A 25,088-nucleotide genomic window follows, 5' to 3' on the forward strand; every position below is an offset into this window, starting at 1 on the left:
CATCCAGACGGCTTCCCGCGCCCCCCCTGCAATGACACGCACAGTTTGTGAACCTCTGGTCTAGAGGAACATGGTGGAATCTGGGAATGGTGCAAATATGCAATGTTCTTATTCTCTCCTCTCACCAACCCTAAAGACAATCACCCAGAATATAAAAATGTAATGTTAATTGCCTTTTTCAGAGGCCATCCATTGTTGACAAAAGTGAATGGATCACACATTTAGTTGTTCTAAATGGGAGAGCTGAAACATCATAAATGCACAAGCCACATTAATCTTATCTGGTATATTATGTCTGAAAACAAGACCAGTCTCCTCCATGAGGTCGGCTAAAGGTCAAAGCAGCTGAGCATCTAATAGCAATCGTAAGATTCCTCTGATTTAGGATTCTTTTTACTGGGATAGAGCTGGTAATTTTAAGGAAAATTTGTAAAGCAGAAATATCTGTAACAGTTATATCAAATCCAAAGGATTTTTATTTTTGTTTTTGTTTTTTGTTTTGTTGTCTGGCTCTGGTAGAAAGGATTTGTCAAATTTGTCCTTACTTTTCGTCCTAAGTTTACGTCTTTACCAACATAAGAGAAAGTAGCTGTTAGTGGATAAGATGACATACATTGGGCCGGAAACAGAATACCTTTACAACCAAATGGGAAAAACTGAATGTCTACAGATAAATTTCTCCCAAAAACAGCTAAACAAAATAATAAAAGTAGACATATCTTATGTAAAATTAGCAATGCAATTAGAATAAATGTGTGGCACACAGGAAGACACTGGAAACTCAATTACCTGCTTGCGGACTTAGAATTACATTCTGTTGCTTTCTTCTCCTCTCTTCTTGTGCAGATAAGCCCTGAAAAACAACCACAATATTATACAGCAGATCATAAGAGAAAAATCACTATGACTTTGGATTTAGTTCAAGAAAACAAACCTGTTTCTCCTTCTCTCTCTGATTTTTATGGTGGCTTGAGGAGGACGTAAGGTTCTCCATTTTCACATTACCTGCAAAATGACAAACTAAGATAAAGGACGCAAGGCACATCTCCAATTTATTCATCAATATGTTGTGCATTTCTCTAATTGCTAAGAACTTTAACAAAACCAATATTTTAATAAACTATGATGTTTGAAGAAAATAAAGAAGCTAATATATTCAAAGACCCATGGAAAATGTCAATATAAAGTTATCTTGTCTAAAAGCCGACAACTGATCCAAGTTTTGGCTGCATTTACTTTCAGTTCTAACACAGTGAGCGAGTAAATTTGTCTAACTTTGAGGTTTGACAGCTGGGACTATCTTCATCCTAAAAGAAGATACTTCTCCTTTCATCCTCCTGTTCCATCACACTTTACATAGGACTCCTTACTTTCTTTCACTGCTATTTCCAAAGACACTGACGTCTCAATTCAACCATTCTCTGAAAAAGATTTTCCAAAAATACTTGGAAAATCTAGTTTGAAACTCCATGCGATACTCCAAAACCTCTATAGAAATGACCAAAATTAAATATGTTTTCATGTTATAGACCGAACTCATAATAGCGAGATGGTCCCTGTAGGTTGGGAGGGTGTGGTAGTGTGAGAGATTTTCATTTAAAATAGCAGAAAACCACGTATTCATTTGTCTTATTGCACGGAAGCATGGTGGGCTCTTCAAAGAGAGTTTACTTTCTATATTGAAGACCAAAAAACAGTCTAATTCAGTGGTCTCCTCTCCATCTTTGGTGCAAAGTTTCAGCTGCATTAAAATAAATATCCTCCCTTACTGTGGAAAGGCATACACTCTTGTCTGACTAAAGCTCGCCCGCAAAACTCCAGAACCGGTGGGGGCTTTGCCCTGACTAACTGATAATCCAGTAACTAACTATACTGCGAGGGTGTATATTTAGAAAAGAAACCATTTCAATGACCTTTTCATTAACAATACCTTTGGATCTCTTACTCAAATCTAAGAAAAATGTGATATTACACATGAATATATTAACAAGTTTGTCCCTTCCTTTAATCTCAGTTAGCAAATTTCCCTGATGCATCAAAAATAAAAACAGGAAATGTCTTCCTTACCCTTGGAGTCTAACACTACAGGCTTAGCATCAGTTTTTATCCAACGTATATTTGAGGAAGCAGAGATTCATACTTAAACGAGTTAACTCATCATTTTGTGCTCAACACTGCACTACCTTGCTGTAATCTAGATGTTAGTCCTGGCTGTGGAACTGTCATTCAACCCTCTTGTGGCTCTTTTCGGTACTGAAGGAACTACCAACAATTATTTCTCCTTAGAAAAAAAAAAAAAAAAAAATCATTATCATTTGCTTGTCTTCTGGCAAGACAGATACTCTATGGTTCAAGACAAAGGTCTGCTACTAACTGGGTAAACTGGCTGCTATTTTTGATTTTTGTCAGGGTACCAGATCATCATCTAGGTTCAAATACATAAAGAAATTTTTAAGCTAGACGTTCAGTTCAATTGTTTTACTACAGATCAGCTTCAGTTGAGATGTTGAGAAGTTTCTATATATGTTTTTGTGCATCTCGTCCTCTTTGGTTATTTATTTATTTTTAAAATTTAATAATAAATATCTTTGAGGAAAAAAAAATCCATCCAAGAACCTGCGGGGCTTCTGTAAAGGTGACAGTCCTTCTTGATGTGGGTGCCTGATCCACACAGGAAGCAGCAGCGCATGTCCAGTGCATCTCGTTTCTTCCAGTGTTCATTCCTATACCTGACTGGATCCATGAACTCCTCTGTTGAATCGTGAAAGTGCTCTGGCCTGTTCTCCGATTCCCGTCGGTGCTTCGGTCTGCGACAAAACATGCGGTGCGTGACATGACGTTCCAAACATCTGAGTCAGAAACACGGATGGATTCAAACAAAACGTGCTGCGGTTATACCCACTTGTTGCGCATCGGGCAGTCTTTCAAAAAGTGTCCGATCTTTCCACAGACGCGGCAGCAGCGATCGTTTGGCGCAACTTCTCCCTCGGTCAGAACTTCGGGGTCGAAGAAATACTCCTGCACACAAGAATTACATTAACACTAATAAAAAATAATAAAATATAAAATTATGAAGTCTAGATTTCCGAAACGCACCATTTCACTGGGATACTCTGGTGGTAAACCTTTCATGGGTGTGCCAAACACTCTTCTTCCGTTGATGAACGCCTTCATGATAAAGTTTGTCACTGTTTAGATGACAAAGTAACACATAAGAATACATCTATAAAATACTGACACTATAAGTATATAGATTACAAATAAAGGAACAGAAACCATACTTCTCCTGGAGAGACCAGCACCCAAATTATGATTCAGGTCAAAAGGATCTGGAATGAGAAAAGAAAGAATTTCGGGAACCGTCTGACAGTAAACTTTGAACTGTGAGTGTCGGTAAAACTGACCTTCAATGACAATGTACTTGGACGTCCACTGTTTGTTGAACGTGGTGAGGCGGGTATGCTGTCGGATACAAACAACATGCTCTCTGAAGTCAAAGTCCTCTGTGTAGAAGCGGAGCAGACCGAGCCAGAGCTCCCCAACAGACTCGGTGTTCTGTCCATACAGTGGCCAGTGACAAGGCTGCAGGTGGAAGATAATAACAAATCATGTTATTGATTTACATGAGCACTAACAGTGCCTTGCTTAAGTAGTTATGGTGATAAACCACCAAAAGTAGTGTGAAACTGAAGGAAAAATGTATACATTTTTTAAGATGATTCAAAAAAAAAAATCTGTAAAGTATTGTATATATTTGAGGCCTTTCCACTGTATCATTAAAGACTTGCATAGTCATTTTACAAACCAGCATGTAAATGCCTCAGAGTTTTATTTGTAAAAGTCATGTTTCATTTAGATTCTTCACAATGACACACAGCATTTTCTGTAGTAAATCACCAAAGGTCTTGTAAACACATAACAGGGTCCTTCAAAAAAAAACAAATTTAATAATGTCACAGATTGTAATGTGCGGGAAACTAAATCTCCATTTTCAAATCTCCACTTTGGTCGGACTTTTCATAAATAATCATTTTAGTGGTGTTAAACAGAGTTTTTGTGTGGATGAAAAGCAGAAATGCTGAAAAAAGTTTAAATTTCCCCAAATATATGGCTACGTGTGAATTTGACCTAAAATCTCAATAAAATCCATTATTTGTGGAAAAACTTAATAGTTTATGTATTCCTTTGCAAGGCACTTGAAGTAACATTCTCACCAGTGTTTTCAAATCATCAAAGAAATAGACGTTCCAGCCATCAACAAGAACTTCCGGCTTCGTTTCTCCACCGTAAATCTGCAAAACAACAACACGAGGTTAAATGAAGGACTCAAGCTCAAAAAGGTCAGCTTGGGCATTTCAACGGTATGTTGTCTGCTGTACCTCTTGCAGCACAGGGATGACTGGCGGGTTTCTCTGCTGAAGGAAGAACAGCACCATGAGAGTGTAGGCGTAGGATGAGAGGCTGCCACGGGAAGCATCTCCAATGTCGCACATCTTTAGAGGGAAAGCAGATAATGAGATACTGCAGCATAAACAAACCAAAAGAAAGATGCTTTAGTCGAGTACATTTTGCGCGTTCACCTTTGCAAAAACCTTCATAATATAACAGAGGATCTTCACTCTTCTGTCTATTGCAGCATATGATGCTAGCAGGCGTGTGTTATGCAAGGCCTGCGGAAAAAAACAACAACAGCTTTTAATGGCCTGTCAATAATAATAAATAAAGCAAAGGACAGGAGTTGATTCCTACCAGTGTGTTGTAGAGGCTGATGTCTCCCTCCAATCCAGTGCGAAGATGGTAAAACTTAACAATGGGTACTTTAGCTGTGGTGATGGGAAGAATGTTCCTAAGACCTGGCAGCAGAATAGAACAGAACAGAAATATAATTTATTTTCCCACAGTGGGGAAATTCAGATGATATTTGAGCATAAACAGAGTTAATTAATGTTCCTTAAACAATTCAACTTTACAAAATCAGACAAAAAGTCAATCCTTGATTTAAGCTGGGAAAACAAAAAAATGAGATATTACTGGAATATTTTTACTGCAAAATTAATTAATCTAATTTAAAAAAGAAAAAAAACTTAAACAAGTTGTGCAATAACGTAGATCAATCTCTAATCCAGGGGTCCTCAAATCCAGGCCTCCGAGCCTGGTATAATGTAACTTTTTAGCTGTGTCTCTGGTTCAGCACATTTCAATCAAATATCTGAATGACCTCCTCGGTGCAGCCGAGCTCTCCAGAGTGCGTTGATGCAGAAACACATCTAAAACCTGCAGGACGCCGGCCCTCGAGGCCTGGATTGGAGGGTCTCTGCTCTAGTCTATTTAATCACTGCTGCTCTGTCATACCTGGGTGTTTCTTCAGCTGTCTTGCCAGGCCTTTAATGATATTAATGCAGTCAACGTCCTGTCAGAGAAAAGTGTATTCTTATGCTTCCTTCTCCAGAAAAATAAGTTTGTTACGTGATCAAACTTTAATTGGCGTAACGTAAAATGTTTACAATGAATGTCATCGAAAAGAAGTACAAAAAGATAAATAACTTACATCCATGGTTTCCTTTCCCTCCAAAACCATGCAGATATCAAGATCACTCTGCCTGAAGCCAAAACCATTTTTGGATGAGCCAAACAATTGTAGTCGAGCCCCTGTGCAGAAAAAATGGACCAAAAAGAACCAACAATCTTATAAGTATGGTGATGTGAAAAACTGACACGTCATCATTCAATCACAGGTAAACTTTGGTCATTGCACCACTTAGAGATTTTTATACTGCTATGTACTTTGGTAAGCAGAGGAGTTTATGGTCGACTCAACAACTGCAAAGTGTTCAGTTTCTCTGGCTGCTAAACGTCTGCAGCACCAACTGCTTTCCTCAGGTCATCACACATACATGCCCCACATAAGCAAACTGACAAATATTCTGCTTTCATCAAACGTGCCAAACTTCCTGATGATCAAATACTGTAAGTAGCAGCACCAGGCAGCTGCTTCCCCTATTGATTCCAATGGAAGTAGCAGAGTTCCATTGGAACTCAGTTTCAACTTTCAGTGTTTCAACTTTCAGTGTTGAAAGTTATGGGAACATTTTTTCCCTTGACTGACAGGTCAAAAAGCCAGTTTCAGTTAAAAAGAAAAAAACACAAACTAAACCAAATAACATGATGAAAAACACGATTCACTTTACCAGCAAACTGTCGTCTAACAAAGCTCTCCAAGTCTTGAAGGATGAGCTCTCTCACACCATTTTCCAGGTCATCAGGGGCAAAATCGGCTAAAAGAAAAAAATAAAAATGAAAACACAAATCACTTTGTGGTAACTTGGACCTAACAGTGAAGTGAAGTCATCACATTTAAAAGCCACCAGGAGTCGTCGTAGGACTCACTTGTTACTGGACAAAAAAAATAAAAAGAATGTATATAACCACCACCTCCCTCAAGGTGTTCCTTCTTTGACTGAAACAAGCACTAAATTACTTCAATGTAAGTAGATGTAACATGAACATATTAAGAATATCTAGCCTGAAACAAATATGAAATAAGATCTGTAGTGTTTCTGGATATTATTTATGCTTATGGTTAAATCTTTCAGCTCGTGGGGCACAAACAACTCAACTACCGAATAGAAAACGTCAATAATGCTTTTAAGATGTTGCACACACTGGACGATTTTCAACAAACACAGGGAGTGGCGCAAAACTGTGTTTGCCCCCTTACAGTTTTGTCTGTTTTAGGTTTCTTTGGTCAGATTTAAAATGCTTCAGATAATGAAATTACTTTCAATGAAGAAAGCCGCTTTCAAGTGATGCTTTCATTTATTAAAGAGATTAGTTCTCTCAACTTCATGTCTGCTGCAAGAAAAGTACAGGACAGCTCCCCAAAGTGAATCAACTGAATGTCAGGACTTACAGTAGCATTGCTCGCAGACTCTGTTAAGGACAGAGAGGAAGTCCGGCGTTAGTGGAGGCAGCGGATCCAGCTCCACCTTCTTAAAATCCTCCGGGCAGTCTTTCTTCAGATGTCCATCACGTTTGCACAAGCTGCACACCACCATGTGTGACTACAAAAGTATTATAGTGAGCTTAATTCAGACAATTAAGATTTTAGATGGTAAAAGTAAAAAATGGTGCCAAACTTACCTTTCCTTTGGTAAAAGCTTGCTTGGTGAACTCGTAAGCATATTGGCTTTGCTGTTGGTATTGACTTTTGGTGCTTTCATTTTTAGTTTTACTCATTGAAGGTGAAAGCCTGACATGTGCCAGCTCCTCTTCCTCCTCTTCATCCAGAGAACCAGGTGTGTCCAAATCCGGAGGCTCCTCGTCGGAGAGAAGTTCCTCTCCAGAGATCTCATCCACAGGGAAAATGTCCTCGTCCTCTGTTGTTAAGCTGTCCAAGTGCTCTCGATCGTGCGGCTGACTATCAACGTCAAGATCCTCATCCTGCTCTTCCTCATCCTCCTCATCCTCTGAGAAACTACTCTTGCCCATGTCGGTCTTTTCCTTCTCCTGCTCTTCGTCGGAGTCGCTACATTCCTCAACTTCTTCCTCTTCTTCAATTATACAGTCAGAGTCATCAGGGCCATCATCTGCTCCCCGAGTCTGGCTGGGGGACTGGAGGGAGAGCTGACTGAAATCAGACAGACTGCTGGCTCCTTCATTCAGGCCCTGCTTGGCTTCGTCTCTGTGGTTAGCAGCAGACGTATTGAGCGGAAGAGCGAAGTACTTGTACGTAGTCTTGAGGCAGTGGAGGATGTAGTCAAACATTTGCTGGCTGTTCACAGTGCGGGCCACGTTTCTCTTTACAGCAAACGGGTCTGAAAACCAGCACATTTTCTCAGTGTTAAGGCATGTTTTCACGAGTAATCACCCCAGTTTTAAAGTCCTTCCACTGCCTACCTCCAGCTCAGAGAATAGACTTTAAAATACTTTTGTTAGTTTAGAAATCACTGAACAGCTTATTATCAAAATACAGTAAGGAGCTGCTGTTGTTGTATAAACCTTCAAGACCACTTTGGTCTTCTGGCTCCTGTCTTTTATGATGCAGTTGTCGTAGAGAAGAGGGAGGAGCTAGGAATGAGCAAGGGGGCATTGAAAACTTTCCATCTATGCAGGACAAGTAAACTGGCATTTAAGATGAAAGAATAAAAATCAGTGAGCCATATGATCCCATGCCATAACCTGTTGGTGCATCACTTTCCAAATAAAATGTAAATTAATTTAAAAAGTTAACAGACTAAATATACATACTCAGCCTTCAGAGCTTTCAGGTGCCACCAAATATCAAGGTAGTCGAGTAAAAATCTAAATTCACGCGCAGAAATAAAACAAATTTCTTACGGCAAAGAATTTGAACGAGCTGTGTCCTCCTGATATGTTGAAAGTAATGTGAATAAAGTTTCCGGTTCTTAAAATGAAAAACCTCCAAGAGGTATGAACACTGCATGGCGTATTTTACAAACGAGAGCAGTTAACTTTAAAGAGCTTCTGACCCTCGACAGCGATGCGTTTCTTCGGCCAGTCTTTCATCTCTCTCGAGAGGACGGCGTTGGTTCGCACACTGATCACGTTGTCGGCCATGATGAACTCCAGCGAGTAGAAGCGGAGCATTTCTATCCACAGGAGCCCAACCTCCACCGGTAGATGGGAACTCTGGAACATCAGTGGTACCTGGAAGACACAGCCAACTTACATGAGTTAAATTAATACCTTTGAAGTGTTCGTTTGAAGCAAAACATGTTCAGTTTTCCACAATTAAACATAAACTCAATATATATTTTGTAAATGTTTTGATTGTGTTTCACTGATTTTGTTTCCATGCTTCTTCTCATTAAGTTTTGCAGATCTGTTATGGATGAAACATCTTATTCTGATGATGGTAAACCTTACTCATCTTAAAAACCATTTTAAAATTAACTAATTGTTCATTTTATGATTACCTTCCCCTTCATGGTGGACCTCTCTGCTGGCTGGGTGGATTCTTTGGAGGAAGGGACGTTGTAGATCCAGTGAATATACCCTTCATCAGTATGTGTGAGGTTGAAGGCTGAAAGCCTGCTCAGTGAAAACACCTTAATCTAAACACAATAAAATCCCAAGATTAGTTCCTACAGAAAGCAAATGGACAGAGCTAAACATCGGTTCCAGAATTTATTTATTTCCCAGAAGAAATGTAAAAAAAAACAAAAAACACACCCCCTGGTTCAGATAAGTCGGTAAGAGAGGCTCTTTACGCTTCTGTAAGTAGAAGATAACCATGAGGGCAAACACATATGGAGGCAACCCTCCTTCCTCTGGACGGTCGATTTCACAGATCTACATAAAAGCAGAAAATCAAGGTAAGTTTTATCAGCATGAAAGTCGTCTTCATGCTCTGTCAGCTTTACAAACTGCCTGGTTAACCCTGGGATAAACAGGAGACATACCTGTGCCCAGTGTCTGAGGCCCAAGACCAGAGGGAGGAGAAGACGTTCCATGTTGGCGAGAGCAGACAAGTAGGAAGTGGTCTGGAAAGCATTTTCATTCCCAGCACTCACTTTGCAGATTAAGCCACTGTTGGGATAAATTATATTTTCCTGTCATGAAAACTTTACAACTTTTGTACCCACAGATACATAAAATATATTGTAAACTTATCTATTCCCAGTTGGCTCTTTTTGTTTTGTTGAATGCATCTACAATTTATGTACTGGTCATAAAAACTGTAGTTGCCATAAAACTGCGCTAATTGCAATTGCAAAACTAAATCTGCCTGATGGAAAAACACCAGCTTAAAAAAAAAAAAAAAGTGCTGGGCACTTAAAAAAAAAGTGCTGGGCTAAGTGCACCAAAACTGGTGCACTTTTGCAAAACTGCAATGGAATCACTTGTTTCGCATCACGCCAGTATGTTACTGCTTCAAATAAGCAGTACTCTGCTGAACAGTTTTATTATGACACTGTAGATGTACAACACTCACTGTAGTCCTCTTCATAAAGAGAAGAGGTCAGTACAGGAAAAGTCTATCTGTATTCAACGATCGGATGCAGAAGACTAGAAGTAGATGCCTCGAATACAAATACAACAAGGTTAGAATGCTTAGAAGCTTTACTTTCATGTGTTTTTGATATTTATGTAAAGTTTTTCAATTGTTGCCTTATTCAACAGTAGATGTGCATGTAAAACTGAAACCCTTCTGCTCTTGCTGCATCACTTTCACTGTGGGACAACCTTAAAAAATAGGACTGAAGAAACTGTAAGACAGACCGGCGTCCCAGTCTGTCTTCCAGTCTGGCCAACAAGGACTGCAACCCCACTAGACGCAGGAATTTAGCTTTGCACTCCATAACAGTAACATTTACAAAAGAGTGGAAAAAAAACAATAAAAAAGAAAAACTGAAAAGAAAAAAAATCGAATGTAATGAAAGAGAACCCATTAAAGGATAAGTGTGAAGAAAGAAAAGGCATTTCAACCACTTTGCACATTAAGAAAATAGGGCAACTGCCAAATATAAACAAGACTTCAACAAGGTATCAATATGGGCTCCTGCCTTGCTTGCTTAATTAAACCAAGCAATAATCCTAATTTTAAAACATATTTTCACCCACTGAATCTGATCATTGGCACTAACCTCTTTCTTTCTTTACAGATGACCACAGGCACCCTGGCATGAAAGTCTGCTTCCACATTACAAAAATAAGCTGAAAAGAATTAAATCAATAAAACAGAAGACATTAATGCACATTAGCAGCATGACAGTTTTTATAGTTATGGTGGGATTTCTTCGTTAAAGGATGGTTTGAAGGATAAGGTGACTTACGACTCTCAGAGAGAGCCTCCTTAACCACCAACAAGACATCTGGTTGATGCATCTGTGGATAAAATCCAATTCAAGAGCTTTACACATCAATAAAAAATGAGATAAATGTGGGAAAATCTACAACCCAATATTAAAAAACGATTTACAACGTGAAAATTATTCCACGTGTCAGACATAGTGATAAGACATGCATTTAAACAGTCAAACTCACAAACTGTTACTTACGTGAGGTGGGTACTGAATGTCAATGTTGACATCAGAGTCCTTAAATCCAAACTTCGTGCAAGATGAGCCATAAAGCCTGAGCCGTATTTCTGCAAGACGAGAAAATAAAAAAAGATTCCAATAGAACTGTCACAAATTAGTCAACAGATTTTAAACAGTGTGACCCGACGGTCTGTGACATGCAGGTCATTAGGTAAAAATTTAAAAAATCACCTGGCAGGACGGACAGTAGAACGTCTTGCATGACGGAAACAAGACTCTCTCTCTTCAAAACATCCTGGTCATTCATCCCATGCTCATGGACAACCGCATTTAGAGCTGCAGTCACTGCACTGATGTGCTCCGGACCAGGAGGCATGATCTCAGCTAGCATCAGCTGCTCCTGTTTCTCCTGTGAACACAAACAAAAGCATACGCAGCGGTTTTCTAAAGGATTCAGACTCCTCCAACTTTATTACATTTTCGTCGCATTACAACTCCAAACGTCATTAAAATTGCAAAATAATTCAAAATAATTTCTTACCCGAGCCCTCTTCTTGTGCCGTTTGTCTCTGACGTGCTTGAAAGCATGAGATATAGATTCCAGGGGAATATCACACAAAGCGCAGGTGTAAAGTGCACCAGGATTGCCATGGCAATTCTAAAAACAAAAGTCACTAGTACAATATTCTTGAAGTCAAGGTGTAAACAGTTTAAATACTGTGTATTTGACAGTCAGTACCTTCCTTAGTGGGTATATCTCATCTCTCCTTAGTCTTTTCTCTACTTGGCGTGTGGTTTGGAGGTCTTGAACTGGGACTCTGGCTTCCTCCATTTCAAGGCCCTTGCACTCTTCAGCCAAGGGTTTCTTCTTGTTTCTGTTTCTCTGTCTTCTTCCTTCGGAATAAGAAATTAAAGTCATTAATTAGTGATGTGTAGACATATCACAAATGGTATGCAGGGAACGCGAACAGATTTAAGATACAACCCCAATTCCAACAAAGTTGGGATGTTGTGTAAAACATAAATAAAAACAGAATATGAAGATTTGCTAATTCTTTTCGACCTGTATTCAACTGATTTCACTACAAAGATAAGCGTTATATTGTTCAAACACATAAGAGATGTTCACTTTTGGATTTAGATGCCTGCAACACATTCCAAAAAAGTTGGGCCAGAGGTAAGTTTACCACCTCATCCTTGCTTTTGCCTTTATACTGCATCATGACACTCACCTGTTTTAAATGAACCTGTTCGCCTCTGGAATGTTCCAAACAAATGTTTGAACTTTCCTTTTCAAATCTTTTGTTGCTTCTGTTCTGACTTTTTTGGAACATGTTGCAGGGATCAAATTCCAAATGAGTTAATATTTTCAAAACCACAATAAAATAAAGTTTTCCGCTTGGACATTAAATAATGTTCCTAAAACATTATGATATTTTAGGAACATCTTGTGTTTGCAGTGTATTCAACTGAATATAGGTAAAAAGATTCGCAAATCACTGTATTCTGTTTTTATTTTTGCTTTACCAAACATCACAACTTCAATGGAACTACGTGATTACCACATTTGAACACATTTTATTTTTAATTTGTATTCTTCTTTTGTCACACACAACAACTTTCCAAAAGATCTCACCAGGTTTATGAGCGACGTCGTCTGTGTCCTCTCTCATTCCGTACTCATTTGAACTTTCTGCCTGGGTTCTCCTCCTCCAGTCGAGCTGCTGCGAATGTCCTCTCCAACTTTCCTCTTGACTGAAATCGTCTCTCCGAGAGGGGCTTTGACCACCTCTGAATCCACCAGGCGAGTAGCCCAGGGGTCCCAGGCCTCCCTTCTTGGGACTTGCATTGTAGGGACCACCCTGGCTCTTCTTGCCGTGCTGACCTCCCTCTGATCGCGAGTTATGTCCACGAATATGGTCCTGCATTTTCCAATTTTCTCCCTTGCCTGATGCTGTAGCTCCCTTCTCCCTGCTTTTCTGTTTAGACCTATAGGGTTTGCTCGAGTTTTCCATGATTCACTTTTGCTATAACTGCAGGATGACATGTAATTGTAATTTAGAATTGTTTTTTTGAATTGTCCAAGGTGTAGAAAATATAAGAGTAAACAACAGCGTTTAAATAAAAGCTATACAATTCAATTCTGGAACTCTTTTCAAATAAAACAGTGCAAAAAAACACAAACAGAACAAAAATAACACAGACAATTCAAAAGACCCACATGAATTGTGTAGTAGTAACTATGGAAACTTGTAATCATTTTGGTTTTAGCAATTTTAGTCATTTTGAGACACTGTTTTGCAACAGTATTTCTGTGTTAAAAGGATTAAATAAAACCTGTCTAGTTGACTATCTTCAAAGCCTCCAACTTTGACACATAACTTTTTTATGCAAATAGTTTGAGGAAAACAAATGATTTAAAAAGAAACAAACAGCATTAATAGTTCTTTAATCAGAATCCACTCGACTAAAACATAATATATCCGCTTAAATTCGGTGTTTGTGTTCTTATCAGCTTGCTTTCTGACTTTTAACCTCTAACTTTTATTGGTAGATACTGACAAGAGTAGAAATTTAATTCGACGGGAAGAACGTCTAAAATAAAATTAATCGAAACATAAAACTATATGAGTAAAACATATAATCAACAAACATTAAGGCTGCTATTTTCGGATAGACTTCTATTAGGCAACACGGCTCAATATACGTGGCTAACTGCGAGTCATTTACCAATGACTGTAAGGTTTTTTAGCTTAAGTTAGCAGCGTCTGCAGCATGAATTCCCGCTACCACTTCCTCGAGTTAAACCACACCAATTACGAAGGAAACCAACAAATAACATACATGTTGGATAAATCCAAGACAGCTCACTGCCGCGTCATAACATAGCTAATGTTAGCAGCTAATGTTAGCAGCTAATGTTTAGCTTGCCACTTAGGATAGCTACACAGTTAGCCCAGATGCTAATGTTACGTTTTGTGTTGCGTTTTCTTTTCGTCGGTAGCTGTGGTCTTATAAAGCCTTTTGTTAAGAGACAGATACAAGAGTACACATTGTGGTCAAAATACATTATATTCGTGGACATGATACATACTTGTCGGGTTGTTCATGTTGTCTTGCTGTTGAGTTTGAAAGATGACGTAAAGGACAAGGACTGGCTTTTTTTTTTTTTTTTTTTTAAATCATGAGCATTACAGTGAAGTATCACACAGTTCCAAATAAAATGTGCATATCATGAAAGATAAATAGACTTTTTTTTCAGTGGCCCTAATCCTCTTCCGTATGAACGCGTTCATCTGGGAAATAAATATAATAACACTGACTAAAATACAATAAACAAGGCAAATCATGACCGAAAAGGAAGTGCAACGTCATAACCTTTAACACATATAAGATCAATAACCCCTATAAGCCACAAGTTAAAACAGGTTTTTGTCAAAGAAAAATATGTCTTGTAATAAAAAATAACTGAAGACAATCAATTCTTATAAAAGTGAACTTGAATTATAGAAGAAAGTCACTAAAGAAACAGTACAATGATAGTACAAGTAAAATACAACAAAATAGAGAAGTACTAAAGAAGGATATGTTAATGCAGGAAATAAAACTATAAAAAGGAAAATGAATTACTGTAATAATGAAATAAAATATCACACAAAATAAAAATAATTCTGATAAATAAAATATAACAGAAAAATTATGAAAGACAATGACAACAGCAGTGCAATATACCGTCGGTTATCCGAAATTTTGAATCAGAAATTAGTCCAGCCATTAATTAAAATAAATAAAAATAAAAATCTTAAAACTGGTAACTGTATTACATTCTACTTGGCCTTTACTCAGTTGTTCACTCCTCAAAAGTTGATTATTTCACATTTTCAAATGAGCAACCAACGTGCGATGACAATTTTAGGTGACACTCTGTTAAATTTACACCTTATGAAATAAACTTTGTTTTTCATTTAACCTGTGAATAAATATGTTTTTTATTACCTATTTGTTTTGTCCTGCAGAGTAAGTCTAAAAGCAACAGCTGCTAGAATTGCCACATGGCAAAGGTTTGTTAATTAAAACCAACATGGGATGGTGAGACTGAGCTCCCGTTGCCTGAGCAACGGAAGAAAGCCGAGACCCAAGAGCGGGGACTACCCCGGGAAAAGTGACGTCACTACGCGGCACCACTCTCCATGGAGCATCGAGCAAGGTGAGAACTTTATACACAAAAGCCCTAAAGACTGACGGACAGGTAGACATGGTGTCATTTAGAAAGGACAATTCAGTTTGCGATACATTTTGTAAAAGAAGACTCACGCCGCCTCGGCAGACTGCTCGGCACAGAAAGCAGAGACTTATGTCCAAACTGGGTGACTCTGGATTCGAGGACGATCTGGTTTCCTCTCCCATTCCGCCCCGTTGTCGGACGAATGCATCCCAACTGGAGTCAGAAGAATCAGAGTCCGCTGATGGACAGCTGTCCCACTGGTACCTTCAGTACGGAGACGTCGGTTTCAGGATCCAGAGGGAGAAAGAGTCGCAGTTTCATCCCTGCCAAAGCCTGGCACGTCAACCACAAGTAGGCCAGCAGAAATATAGCCTATTTACAGTAGATGATTGAGAATCAAAAATACGTAACTGGCTTATTCTGACTTGATTGAACACATGCAGCAATATGCATTAGATTTTTAATGTCAAACTACAATTTGACATCATCTTTTAGTTTTTTTCAAGACAATTTCGCAGAATATGTACTGCTGCAAAAGCAGTAGCATCCGTGCTTCAAAGTAAACATGGATTTCTTATGTTTTGTCTTTAGATTTTAATTTAACTTTTGACACCCAAACAGAAATGTAAATTTTCCAAACAGAACTTATAGCTAAAACATCTTATAAACAAATACAGCTTTTCCCAGTCTCAAGGAAATCTAAAATCTTTGCCATTTTTCTATCTTGAAGTTTTTAAGGCTTTTGGACTACAATGCTCCTCAATGAGAGCCATTATACACAGATGGAGACAACATGGAAAAGTGGTAACCTTCCATATTAGAAGGAGTGCATAAAGCTACATCTGGGTAATTTGGTTGTGTGATGGTCTCAGGTGGATGTTGTCCATCAGAATAACTTATTAAAATTATTCTGAAGGAATCAAAAATTCTGCTCTCTGCAAAACAGAGTGAGCTGAAATCCCCCCAGACCGAATTAAATGATTCATTTCCATTTATTGCAAACTCTTAATGGTATTTAACGCTGATAAGAGTGGTACAATCATTTATTAGATTTAAAAGGCAAATACTTTTTTCATACAGCATGACTCGGGTCAGTTTTCTGATAATTCTTTACTCTGCCTGCAGCTGACTGCAGATGCACGCTGTAAGCTGGTGAGCTGGCTCATCCCCGTCCATAAACACTTCCGTCTGTCCTTTGAGTGCTGCTGCCTGACGGTGAACATCATGGACAGGTTCCTGGCTTCCACTCCAGTGGCCACAGACTGCTTCCAGCTCCTGGGTGTCACTGCGCTCCTCTTAGCCAGTAAACAGGTAAGTCTTCAGTGAAGTCTTTCAGAGGCAGATCCCTCTGACTCCATTCAGATATCTCCCCATCTCTTTTTGTGTCTCTGTAGGTGGAGGTGCACTCTCCATCCGTCAGCTATCTCTTGTCTCTGTGCTGTGATGCTTTCACCAAGGAGCAGTTCTGCAACCTGGAGTGCCTCGTCCTGCTCCGCCTTAACTTTCGCCTCGCCTCGCCCACCCTGGCCTTCTTCCTGGATTACTTCAGCAGTCTCGTCGAGGCTGCCCAGTTTGTGATTAAGAACAACAGCGGTGATGGGTTTTCAGGAGTGAGTTCAGAGATAGCAAAGATCAGAAAGTGCAGTGAGCTTGCACAAAAAGTATGTGAGTTGACTCTAGCAGACTATGCTTTCAATAAATACCCACCATCTCTGATTGCTTGCTGTGCCCTGAGACTTGCATGCGAATTACTGAGACCCGAACGCTGCGTTGCAGAGCAGGCAGACGTAGAGTTGGTGGAAAACCCATGGGAATGTTTCAGAGGAGATCTATGTATGCAGCCGGTTTGTATCCAGTCATGTGAAAGCTCTGCCTTTAGTCCTGGGCAGTGTTTGACAGGGGAGGTGACTCCTGATCAGGACTGCAGTCTGGTGCAGGAATGCAAAGACAACCTAAAGATGTTGGTGTCACTAAATCAGGAGACTCTAAAAGTGAGGCCATTAATGTAGAACATCACCTTAGAAAGTTAAAAAAGCTGGTTTCTAATCGTTTTTTCTTAGTCTATGATGTGTTTGGGAAGCAATGCATGATAATGATTTATTTTCGTAGATGTGAGCTGCATACAGCCCTCATGAACAGTCATATGTTTGCAACCACTAAAGGTTTACTTGGTATTATATTTGATTTATTTGTGTTTCTACTCACACATTTCTGTAATCTGTTTAATGAAGGATTTTTGAACCATTGTATCTTATTTATTAATTATTTTAAGTAATAAAGTGTATGAAAAGAAATTGCTGGCTTTTACTTTGGTAGTGCGATGCAGCAATCCAGAGCTCAGGTTGTGCAAACTGACCACAGAATAACTGATGTAATAAAGATACTTGTGCAAAATTGTTATAGAAATATACCAAAATACACCAAATCCGAAACTGTAATGAAAGGTGGTTCTATAAAGCATTGATTCAGAGTTGCTGAACATATAAGAACTGCACATTTAAAAAAGAAATAAAGGAAAACTCCTCCAGTTTTATAATTTCTAGTTAGCTCATAAATTCACCATCAAATACAATAAAGTTGATTGTAACATTTGAAAAAGCTAATGGGGTTATTCTCATATTTATCCATAGTCACACATTCGTCACACATGTAAGACATAACTTCTGCCAATCGCTGCCATTTCCACTGGCCACTGCGCTGAAAGAAAGCAGAAAACCAAGACTATTGAAATGGGTCAAATAACAGTCAGTGAATAACATGTCAGGAAAACAACACAGATCAATTAAAATGTGTCAATCTGATGCAAAATAAAATCATTAATCTATTCAACACGGGCACAAGTCGCCTGAAAGCCAATGAACATGAGACAGGGGACCTTTCCATCTCACTGCCAGAAGAGAGAACCACACCATTTGACCCTCTATGTGATTTTGCTGATAAAATTCGGGTTGCAAGAAATCAAAACATTAAAATATATATATATCGGAGTTGAACGAAACTATTGAAAGAAAATTAAAACTAGTGAAAAGGACCATGATCATCTCTTTAAACCAGATTGGGCATCACAAGACTAACACAAATCTTAGAAACCACTTAAGATCATGCAATAAATGGATGGCTGGAGTGGCCAACACAGAAAATAAACACTTTTCCAAAAGCAGTGATTCCTGCGGCTATTGTTGCATGGAGGTCAGCACTTCATCGTTTTTGTTAGCAGCAGTATTTAGAGACAAACTTTGCCAACACAGGCCAGGCAATTTCGCGGCTTTATCTGCTAATCCATTACGCGTGGCAGCTCGGACACACAGGCGCATTCAGCTCTATAAAGACCAGTTGACATCCCCCTGTTTGTTTACTAATTGAGGCATTTGTCACAAGTGTTTACTGAACTGTCTGCTCTTAGAGCCTTTTTTTTCCCTTTTCCACTTTTCTTTTCGAGGGCATCAACCTTTCTTGTGTATATAAGATGTTTTACGCAAATGGATTGAAATTACGCATGAAAAAGCAAGGCGGTATATAAGCATGTTATAAAATAAAAATGTGCGGACGTCACATATTCATCTTTTGTTCAGCCTATACGCAATCTCTATAATATCAATCGACTCTTACAGTAAATATTCAGTATACTTGTGATTTGCATAATTACAATGAGACCTGATTGCTTGGGGATGTTGGCCGCAGATTTAGGGAGCGCTGCGGGGCACACCTGCTGGCGCTGTGATGGCGCCGTTCTGCGCGGCACAGTTTCCCAGTTTTAAACAGAAAACCCCATACTGCACTAATTTCATCTCCGAGGACGCCGACACTCCCTAGAGACCGAACTAGTGGATTTGATTGGGCCAGGAGAGGGAAACCGCGGCACACAGAGACACGAACCGGGAGAGAGTCGACTATATCAGCTCCAAGTCTAAATCATGTCCCTTTCAGTTTCTGATGGATGGAGCTGATGATGGAGACGCAAAAAGAAGGGAACGCTTTCGGTGCTGTTTGGCCCAACAGACTGGGACAGCGTAGGGGGAAAGCAATTGTAAGCAAAGTTCTCTCTCTTCAGAAAAACTTGCAAATGAATGAAAACTTTGATGACAGGCACTATTCCTGCAGGATAAATTCCCGGTGCCAAGAAGCAGCAGTCCTGTCAGTGTTTATGTTGAATTTCCCCGCATTGTTTGCAAAGGTAAACCACAAATACTGTGACTGAACTCCAGATACTATTTTTAGGTCCTTTTTTTTACACTATGGTTATCTTTTAGGTTTTGCAACAATTGAATGGGGGGATTTGGAGGGCTGTGCATCTGCTGTGGAACAGGAGAGAAACTCATTCGTCTCTCAGGTGAGAATAAAATCATCTTTCACAATAAAACCACAGGAATTTATTTGATCTGGTTACAATACTTGCTGACTCGTGGTTTAGTTTTACAATTGATACAAGACCAACACTGATATTTATTAGGTAAGACAGTCTGAGCCCCCCTCTGTTAATGTTTGACTTTAGGAATCCTGCCCAAATGGGATTGTAGTTTACACATGACAGGCAGGCTACTAAACACTAGCACCTCACCTGAAGTTTCTTTCCACACACTGCCCCTCTGCACAACATTACACATCTGAAATGACCACCAAGATTCACTCCTGGAGCTCTGCTTTGACTTGGTGGAATTACCAGGTACAGTTGTCATGGTTTCTTTGTGGTTTTAGTTACCAAAACACATTATGTTAATAATCAGCTTTATTTCCTCACAGGCGAACGAGTCTGACCCAGACGAGCAGCATTATGGAGATTATGTGATGGATTTCATCGCAGGTGAGGGGGCTAAGTTCTGGCAATGGGATGACTTCTGCTCTGGTCATCCTTCCTCCAAACTCCTGCTCATTATTTCCTTGGTGATCTTTCTCTTCTCCCAGATTCCACTGCTGCAGGAGATAGCTGTCTGTCTGAACTTCTCCCATTTCAGGGGTGTGTTATACCCCCTCTGACCCCTCAGAGGGATTTCTCTCCAGAGGACAGCATGGTTCAATCCTCCACAGAAAAAACAGAGGATGGAGTTTCATGGAGGAGTGTTGCAGAGTGCCAGGGAAGGGCTCTTGGAGACTCAATGGCCATCAACAAACAGGTAAAACATAATCTTAGGATTATTTGTGTCAGTGGAGATTTGATTTTCTTTCACTCAACTTTCTGTGATGCAAATGACAAAGCAAAATTTGTGTCCATCATATCATTTAGCGGGGCAAAATATTGAAGAAATATTTCAACAATGTATATTTTTTTAAAAAGCAGCAGCTTGTTTCACTTATGCCTTGGGCCAGCTCTGAAAACTGGTTGTTCCAAAGACAAGTGAATCAGGTCAACATTTAAAATAGCTGCATATAGTTTTAAATATTATATTTTTCTTGCATGTTAGGAAACATGCAAGAAAACACAGCAGAGAGGACAAACAAAAGCAGACAGCATAACCGAAAATATCTTGAAATGTCTGCCTGCAGCTCCAGGAGAGTCTTCACAAGCGACAAGAACTGGACTCCCTTCAGGAAAGAAACCTGCACCTCAAGCAACTGGCGAGTCGAGCAAAACACCTCGCCTCAGTCCTTGAAGTGAGTAAAATTCAAGCTCAAAACCCATCTCTATAGGTGGGATTTTTCTACTGCAGGAACCTTTTCAGGAACCAGAATCATTTTTAGGCATCATTTTCCTCCCCCTGGCATTTCCGCTGCAGGAACCAGCAATGAATCAGATAAATGCAGGTCAAAATCTGTCCTAAAAGCAATCCTAGTAGGGAGGAACGACCTTTTGGATTGACCCCGAGGAAGAGGTGGAGCTTTATAAGGGTTTCAAACTTTTCATATTAGTTGAATAGTTACAGAATTTTGTCTCAGCCGTGTTTATACAGAATGTAAAGTTTTATAGAAAAAAGAAAAAAAAATCATATTTATATAGTTGATGAGTGTGAACTTCTGATTATTTTGATTCTTTTAGAGATTCATGACAGTCAGAGATTCTCATGCTGGAGAACCGGAGGTACCAAGCTCTGAAAACACCTCTCTGAGTCCCTGCAAGAGGCAGCGCCTGGATGAAGGCTATGAAACTGAGTCCTCTGACTCGGTGGAGGACATGCTGAGGGACATCAGCACACGCTGCAATGCTGTGCTGCTCAGCAACGCTGCAGGATCACCACAGGAGTCCGAGTCGATACGCATGTATGGCGCATTCTCAAGTTTGCAGATGTCCACTCCCAACAGCAGCAGCACTGTGATTGTTGATGCACCGGAGGCTGCAGAAGATGCCTCATCCTTCAGGACCTCCGTCAGAGAACACGGCACCATTCGGACTCAGGTGTTTCCTCATGGGCATGCGTTTACATCAAGGACCCTGCAGGGGGGGTACCGTTTCCGCTGGGTTCCCAACCACAGCTGAAGTGACAGACTGCCACAGGGGCTCTCGTGATGAAGGTGCCATAAATCTGAGAGAGAAGTGGGTGGGCAGCAGCTGTTAATGCTTAACTCCTAATCTATAGTGGTATCTGTAAATGATTAAGTGATGTCTTCCTCAGGTAGCTTGTGAGCTATCAGTCAAAAGTGGTGCTTTGAGGAATTAAGACTGCCCTCTCTGCTGTTTACATTCGGTTTTTGTTTACACGCCTCGAGATATGAGGAATTTTGAATTCATTGCATTTTTTTTGTGTTGGAAAATATATATTTTACAAGCCTTGAAATAAACTTTTTTTTTTTTTTGCTTCATCTTTGGAGAAAAACTTGCATTTTTTCCCCCCACACTTAAGCATATATACACATGTGAAATACAACAGATGTTTATTCAGTTAGAAGAAACTTTTCATTGCAAAATCCTGTTGTTTCAGCAAAGATACAAATGTAATCTCATGACCTGCCTTAAGATGTAGAGGCTTCCTTCACTTTTGTCTGACTCTGAGTCTGTGGCATGAGAAAAGGCCCTGGGTCCTGGTTCTTCACAGCCATCTTCCTTGTCTATTGCCTTGAAATTTGAACAGGTTTTGTTTGCACAGTTTATCAATAAACTTTTGTTACTTCAACTTGCTAAATGTTGTATTGTGGGAGCAGAAGTCCCCAAACCTCTTCTATATTTAAACTTTCATAAAAATAAATGACAATAAAAAAATAGAAAAATAAAAAAATAAAAATCAACAGCCCAGTAAAGCGGAAAAGAGAACTTTGAGCAGTCCTGAATCTTGTTTTCCCTTAGCCAAGGAAGATGCTCCAGACACTGTTTTTGGTTTGGTGCTTAGCACAAAGAAAATGACAGATGCATAGGCATGTATGGTGTCTTTCTACCACACCTTTTTCTTCCACTCAACTTTCGGTAACACTTTATTTGACAGGGTGTGCATAAGACTGACATGACACTGTCATAAACATGACATAACACCTGTTAGGAACATGAAGCAGTCTTTATGAACGTTTATGGCTGTTGTCATGAAGTGTCATTCTTTAAATAGTGACACTTTTAATGCAAAGTTGCTCTGAAAGTTGCATTGAAAGTCCATTAACAGTGCCAACTTTGCATTATTTTGTAAATAATGATACTTTAAAGCAAATTTGCCACTTTTAATGGATTTTAAAGCACCTTTCAGAGCAACTTTGTATTAAAAGTGTCATTATTTACTGAATGACACTTCATGACAACAGTCATAAACATTCATAAAGACTCCTTCATGTTCCTAACAGGTATTATGTCATGTTTATGACAGTGTCATTATGCACACCCCGTCAAATAAAGTGTTACTCAACTTTCTAATAATAAGCTTGGACGAAGCACATCATACAGCCATTGCTTGTTGGGGCTTAAATTCCCAGTGGAGGTTATTGAACAACTGTCAAGTCTAAATTTAGCTTTGGGGTTTCATACAATATAAACAATTATAAAAAAAATAACTATGGAGACGTTTCAAATGTATCACTCAGCGTGTGTGAATCGATATAACATGAGTTTTGCTGTTGCATCGAATTACTTGACTAAATTAACCTTCGGTGATATTCTAAAGAGTTGAAGTGCACCAGTCATGAAGCTCACTGTGAAACGAACGACTGCCACCGAGTAAAAAGGCAGGCAGAGAGCAAGCATTGCTTGGGGAAAGTTTGACCGGTTAAGCGGCCGCCAAACTGAAGAAAAGAAAAATAAAGTCACAGAGACACAGTGGGTTTCTAAGGTGAATAAAGTTAGGAGGCTGCAAATAAAAGTCGTGGGAAAGAAGATGGAGGAGGGGTGGGGGGAACCTGTTCCTTAGGTGTCAAGAGTCTGGGACTCATACTCAGGGTCAAAATGAAAGAATATATTTTAAAAAGTGTTAGGGAAGGATGCCTGCAAAAAAAATAAATAATAATAATAATAAAAGAAAAACATAACAGAATAGCGATTTCAACCAAGTATAGTTAGAGAACAACAAGTGCTGACTTTTATTAAAGTGTCAGGTTGCCGAATCAAAAAGCAAAGGTGTGTCAAACTGGAGCTCCAGAAGCAGCATCCTGCCTCCCCGCGCACCTGTCGCGCTCTTCCAGGCTCGAGCTCGCGGTGTTTAAAGGCCCATATGGAGGTAGCAGGTGGCGAGAACGTGCGCGCCGCTCGCGCCGCTCAGCCCAGTTAGCGCCACAACAGCAGCTGGTTACCAAACGGTGTGAAGCGCGCGACTACACAACAGTTATGTTTTCTAACAGCTGCCTGCCATGCAGCAAGATTTATTTCAATCAGATTTAATTTTCTTTCAGGAATATTAGTTGTTTACATCCTGATGCAAAACCCAAAAGTAGTAATTGGAGTTAGTTAGTTAGTCAAAATATTTATTTTTGGTAGTTCTTACAAAAAAAAAAAAAAAAAAAAAAAAAAACTTCAGATGTGTTTTATGTAAATAAAGCTATTTATTTAGTCATTTAAGGATGACTAGGGTGTTGCTTATTGTAAACATTTTTCAAAGAAATTCCTTCCTCTACATTTCTTGTCTTATGCCATTCTTTTTAAAATAATAACAATAATCTAAAAATATGTGCGGTTTTTCTGTCTTTATACAAAATTTAAAAAAAAAAAGAAATGAGCATTTCGACGCACACATATTCTCCACTAAATTTACACGTGAAAAAACACAACTCTAACAGATACAACTGGACTTAACGACTCTGTACGCACTCAGTGTATGTGTGCAAAAAATATGTAGGCCTATTTATTAAATTAGAAAATAATAAAATGATTCCGAGCTCCTTCTTGGTAAATGATATGAACATAAGATAGCAAATCCAGCTTCTGGTGTGTAATTCATTTTCAGGTTTAGATTCTTCATGTTGGGCCAACAGCACGCTGCCGCCCCCTCTTTTAAAGCTTTACCGCGTTGCTGTTTTTCTTTACTTTGTCTACTTAATTGTTGCACTGGAAACAAGGACGCAAATGGCATCACCAGACAAGCCACTTAAAGGGGGGGGGGGGGAAAGGATTAGGCCGCCAATGGCAGAGCAGAAGACGCAGTTTCCCGCTCTGCTGTCCGCCCTGCGGGAGTATTTAGGAGGGGAGTTGGAGCAGGAGAGACCGCAGGTTCACCGAGACAGGTATGACCCGGGTCTCAGCGGGGTGAAGGGGCTAAAAGTGATTTCTGTAAGAGGGGGGAAAAAATTCACATAGGGGCATTCAAATGAGTGGGTAAGTAGATCAAATCATGGAATTAAAATATGTGGTGTTGTAGCCCATCTGTGTATTCCTTTAATCTGCTGTTGCTCCTATGCAACACATGCAAACTTTCAACAAATCACAGCCCCTACCTGGTTCTTTAGCATTAGACACTTTTCAATTATTTTCTTATTAGCTTTCAGTCTTGTTCGACTTTCTTACTGATCAACTTTGCAGAAAC

The 25,088-nt window shown here is 39.4% G+C and overlaps 3 protein-coding genes across 5 annotated transcripts in view; 2 read left to right on the forward strand and 1 right to left on the reverse strand.

The window, feature by feature from the left end:
* Positions 1 to 14,200, reverse strand: part of tut7 (terminal uridylyl transferase 7) — a 15,578-nt gene extending 1,378 nt beyond the window's left edge. The window contains exons 1-29 of one of the 3 annotated variants that reach the window (XR_001662822.1): positions 14,098 to 14,200; positions 12,640 to 13,036; positions 11,743 to 11,897; positions 11,545 to 11,661; positions 11,235 to 11,412; positions 11,022 to 11,110; positions 10,797 to 10,848; positions 10,608 to 10,677; positions 9,423 to 9,549; positions 9,193 to 9,312; positions 8,937 to 9,074; positions 8,490 to 8,667; positions 7,141 to 7,814; positions 6,911 to 7,061; positions 6,189 to 6,275; positions 5,549 to 5,649; positions 5,353 to 5,410; positions 4,750 to 4,853; positions 4,581 to 4,670; positions 4,380 to 4,493; positions 4,215 to 4,292; positions 3,405 to 3,582; positions 3,282 to 3,329; positions 3,097 to 3,188; positions 2,903 to 3,018; positions 2,617 to 2,807; positions 2,184 to 2,253; positions 935 to 1,005; positions 840 to 853 (exon numbers count right to left, since the gene is read on the reverse strand). Coding sequence is in view for 1 of the 3 variants with exons in the window: in XM_007557892.2 (XP_007557954.1) it covers positions 790 to 853; positions 935 to 1,005; positions 2,617 to 2,807; positions 2,903 to 3,018; positions 3,097 to 3,188; positions 3,282 to 3,329; positions 3,405 to 3,582; positions 4,215 to 4,292; positions 4,380 to 4,493; positions 4,581 to 4,670; positions 4,750 to 4,853; positions 5,353 to 5,410; positions 5,549 to 5,649; positions 6,189 to 6,275; positions 6,911 to 7,061; positions 7,141 to 7,814; positions 8,490 to 8,667; positions 8,937 to 9,074; positions 9,193 to 9,312; positions 9,423 to 9,549; positions 10,608 to 10,677; positions 10,797 to 10,848; positions 11,022 to 11,110; positions 11,235 to 11,412; positions 11,545 to 11,661; positions 11,743 to 11,897; positions 12,640 to 13,018 (3,820 nt within the window). In the remaining 2 variants the exon portion in view is untranslated. Of the gene's footprint in view, positions 1 to 789; positions 854 to 934; positions 1,006 to 2,183; positions 2,282 to 2,616; positions 2,808 to 2,902; positions 3,019 to 3,096; positions 3,189 to 3,281; positions 3,330 to 3,404; positions 3,583 to 4,214; positions 4,293 to 4,379; positions 4,494 to 4,580; positions 4,671 to 4,749; positions 4,854 to 5,352; positions 5,411 to 5,548; positions 5,650 to 6,188; positions 6,276 to 6,910; positions 7,062 to 7,140; positions 7,815 to 8,489; positions 8,668 to 8,936; positions 9,075 to 9,192; positions 9,313 to 9,422; positions 9,550 to 10,607; positions 10,678 to 10,796; positions 10,849 to 11,021; positions 11,111 to 11,234; positions 11,413 to 11,544; positions 11,662 to 11,742; positions 11,898 to 12,639; positions 13,037 to 14,097 lie in introns of those variants that run through there. The other 2 variants (XR_001662823.1, XM_007557892.2) reach the window with 2 other exon arrangements.
* Positions 14,201 to 15,032: 832 nt separating this feature from the next.
* Positions 15,033 to 17,608, forward strand: ccno (cyclin O). Its single transcript, XM_007557919.2, has 3 exons — positions 15,033 to 15,579; positions 16,354 to 16,539; positions 16,623 to 17,608. Exons 1-3 carry the CDS (start codon positions 15,259 to 15,261, stop codon positions 17,235 to 17,237), a joined length of 1,122 nt encoding a protein of 373 aa, XP_007557981.1. The 5' UTR covers positions 15,033 to 15,258; the 3' UTR covers positions 17,238 to 17,608.
* Positions 17,609 to 19,165: 1,557 nt separating this feature from the next.
* Positions 19,166 to 21,888, forward strand: mcidas (multiciliate differentiation and DNA synthesis associated cell cycle protein). Its single transcript, XM_007557920.2, has 7 exons — positions 19,166 to 19,255; positions 19,330 to 19,402; positions 19,479 to 19,558; positions 19,969 to 20,029; positions 20,131 to 20,339; positions 20,710 to 20,817; positions 21,200 to 21,888. Exons 1-7 carry the CDS (start codon positions 19,166 to 19,168, stop codon positions 21,635 to 21,637), a joined length of 1,059 nt encoding a protein of 352 aa, XP_007557982.1. The 3' UTR covers positions 21,638 to 21,888.
* Positions 21,889 to 25,088: the final 3,200 nt, after the last annotated feature.

The sequence above is a fragment of the Poecilia formosa genome, unplaced genomic scaffold, assembly GCF_000485575.1.
Source record: "Poecilia formosa unplaced genomic scaffold, Poecilia_formosa-5.1.2 Scaffold92, whole genome shotgun sequence".
Taxonomy (NCBI): Eukaryota; Metazoa; Chordata; class Actinopteri; order Cyprinodontiformes; family Poeciliidae; genus Poecilia; species Poecilia formosa.

What these genes read in the sequence shown, in the direction of transcription:
- ccno (XM_007557919.2), top strand. Translation starts at nt 15,259, where the DNA reads ATGGTGTCATTTAGAAAGGACAATTCAGTTTGCGATACATTTTGTAAA. An exon ending in GCCTGGCACGTCAACCACAA is followed by an intron (nt 15,580 to 16,353) that starts GTAGGCCAGCAG and finishes CTCTGCCTGCAG; the next exon opens with CTGACTGCAGATGCACGCTG. An exon ending in TCCTCTTAGCCAGTAAACAG is followed by an intron (nt 16,540 to 16,622) that starts GTAAGTCTTCAG and finishes GTGTCTCTGTAG; the next exon opens with GTGGAGGTGCACTCTCCATC.
- mcidas (XM_007557920.2), top strand. Translation starts at nt 19,166, where the DNA reads ATGGAGCTGATGATGGAGACGCAAAAAGAAGGGAACGCTTTCGGTGCT. An exon ending in TCCCCGCATTGTTTGCAAAG is followed by an intron (nt 19,403 to 19,478) that starts GTAAACCACAAA and finishes GTTATCTTTTAG; the next exon opens with GTTTTGCAACAATTGAATGG. An exon ending in CAATGGCCATCAACAAACAG is followed by an intron (nt 20,340 to 20,709) that starts GTAAAACATAAT and finishes GTCTGCCTGCAG; the next exon opens with CTCCAGGAGAGTCTTCACAA.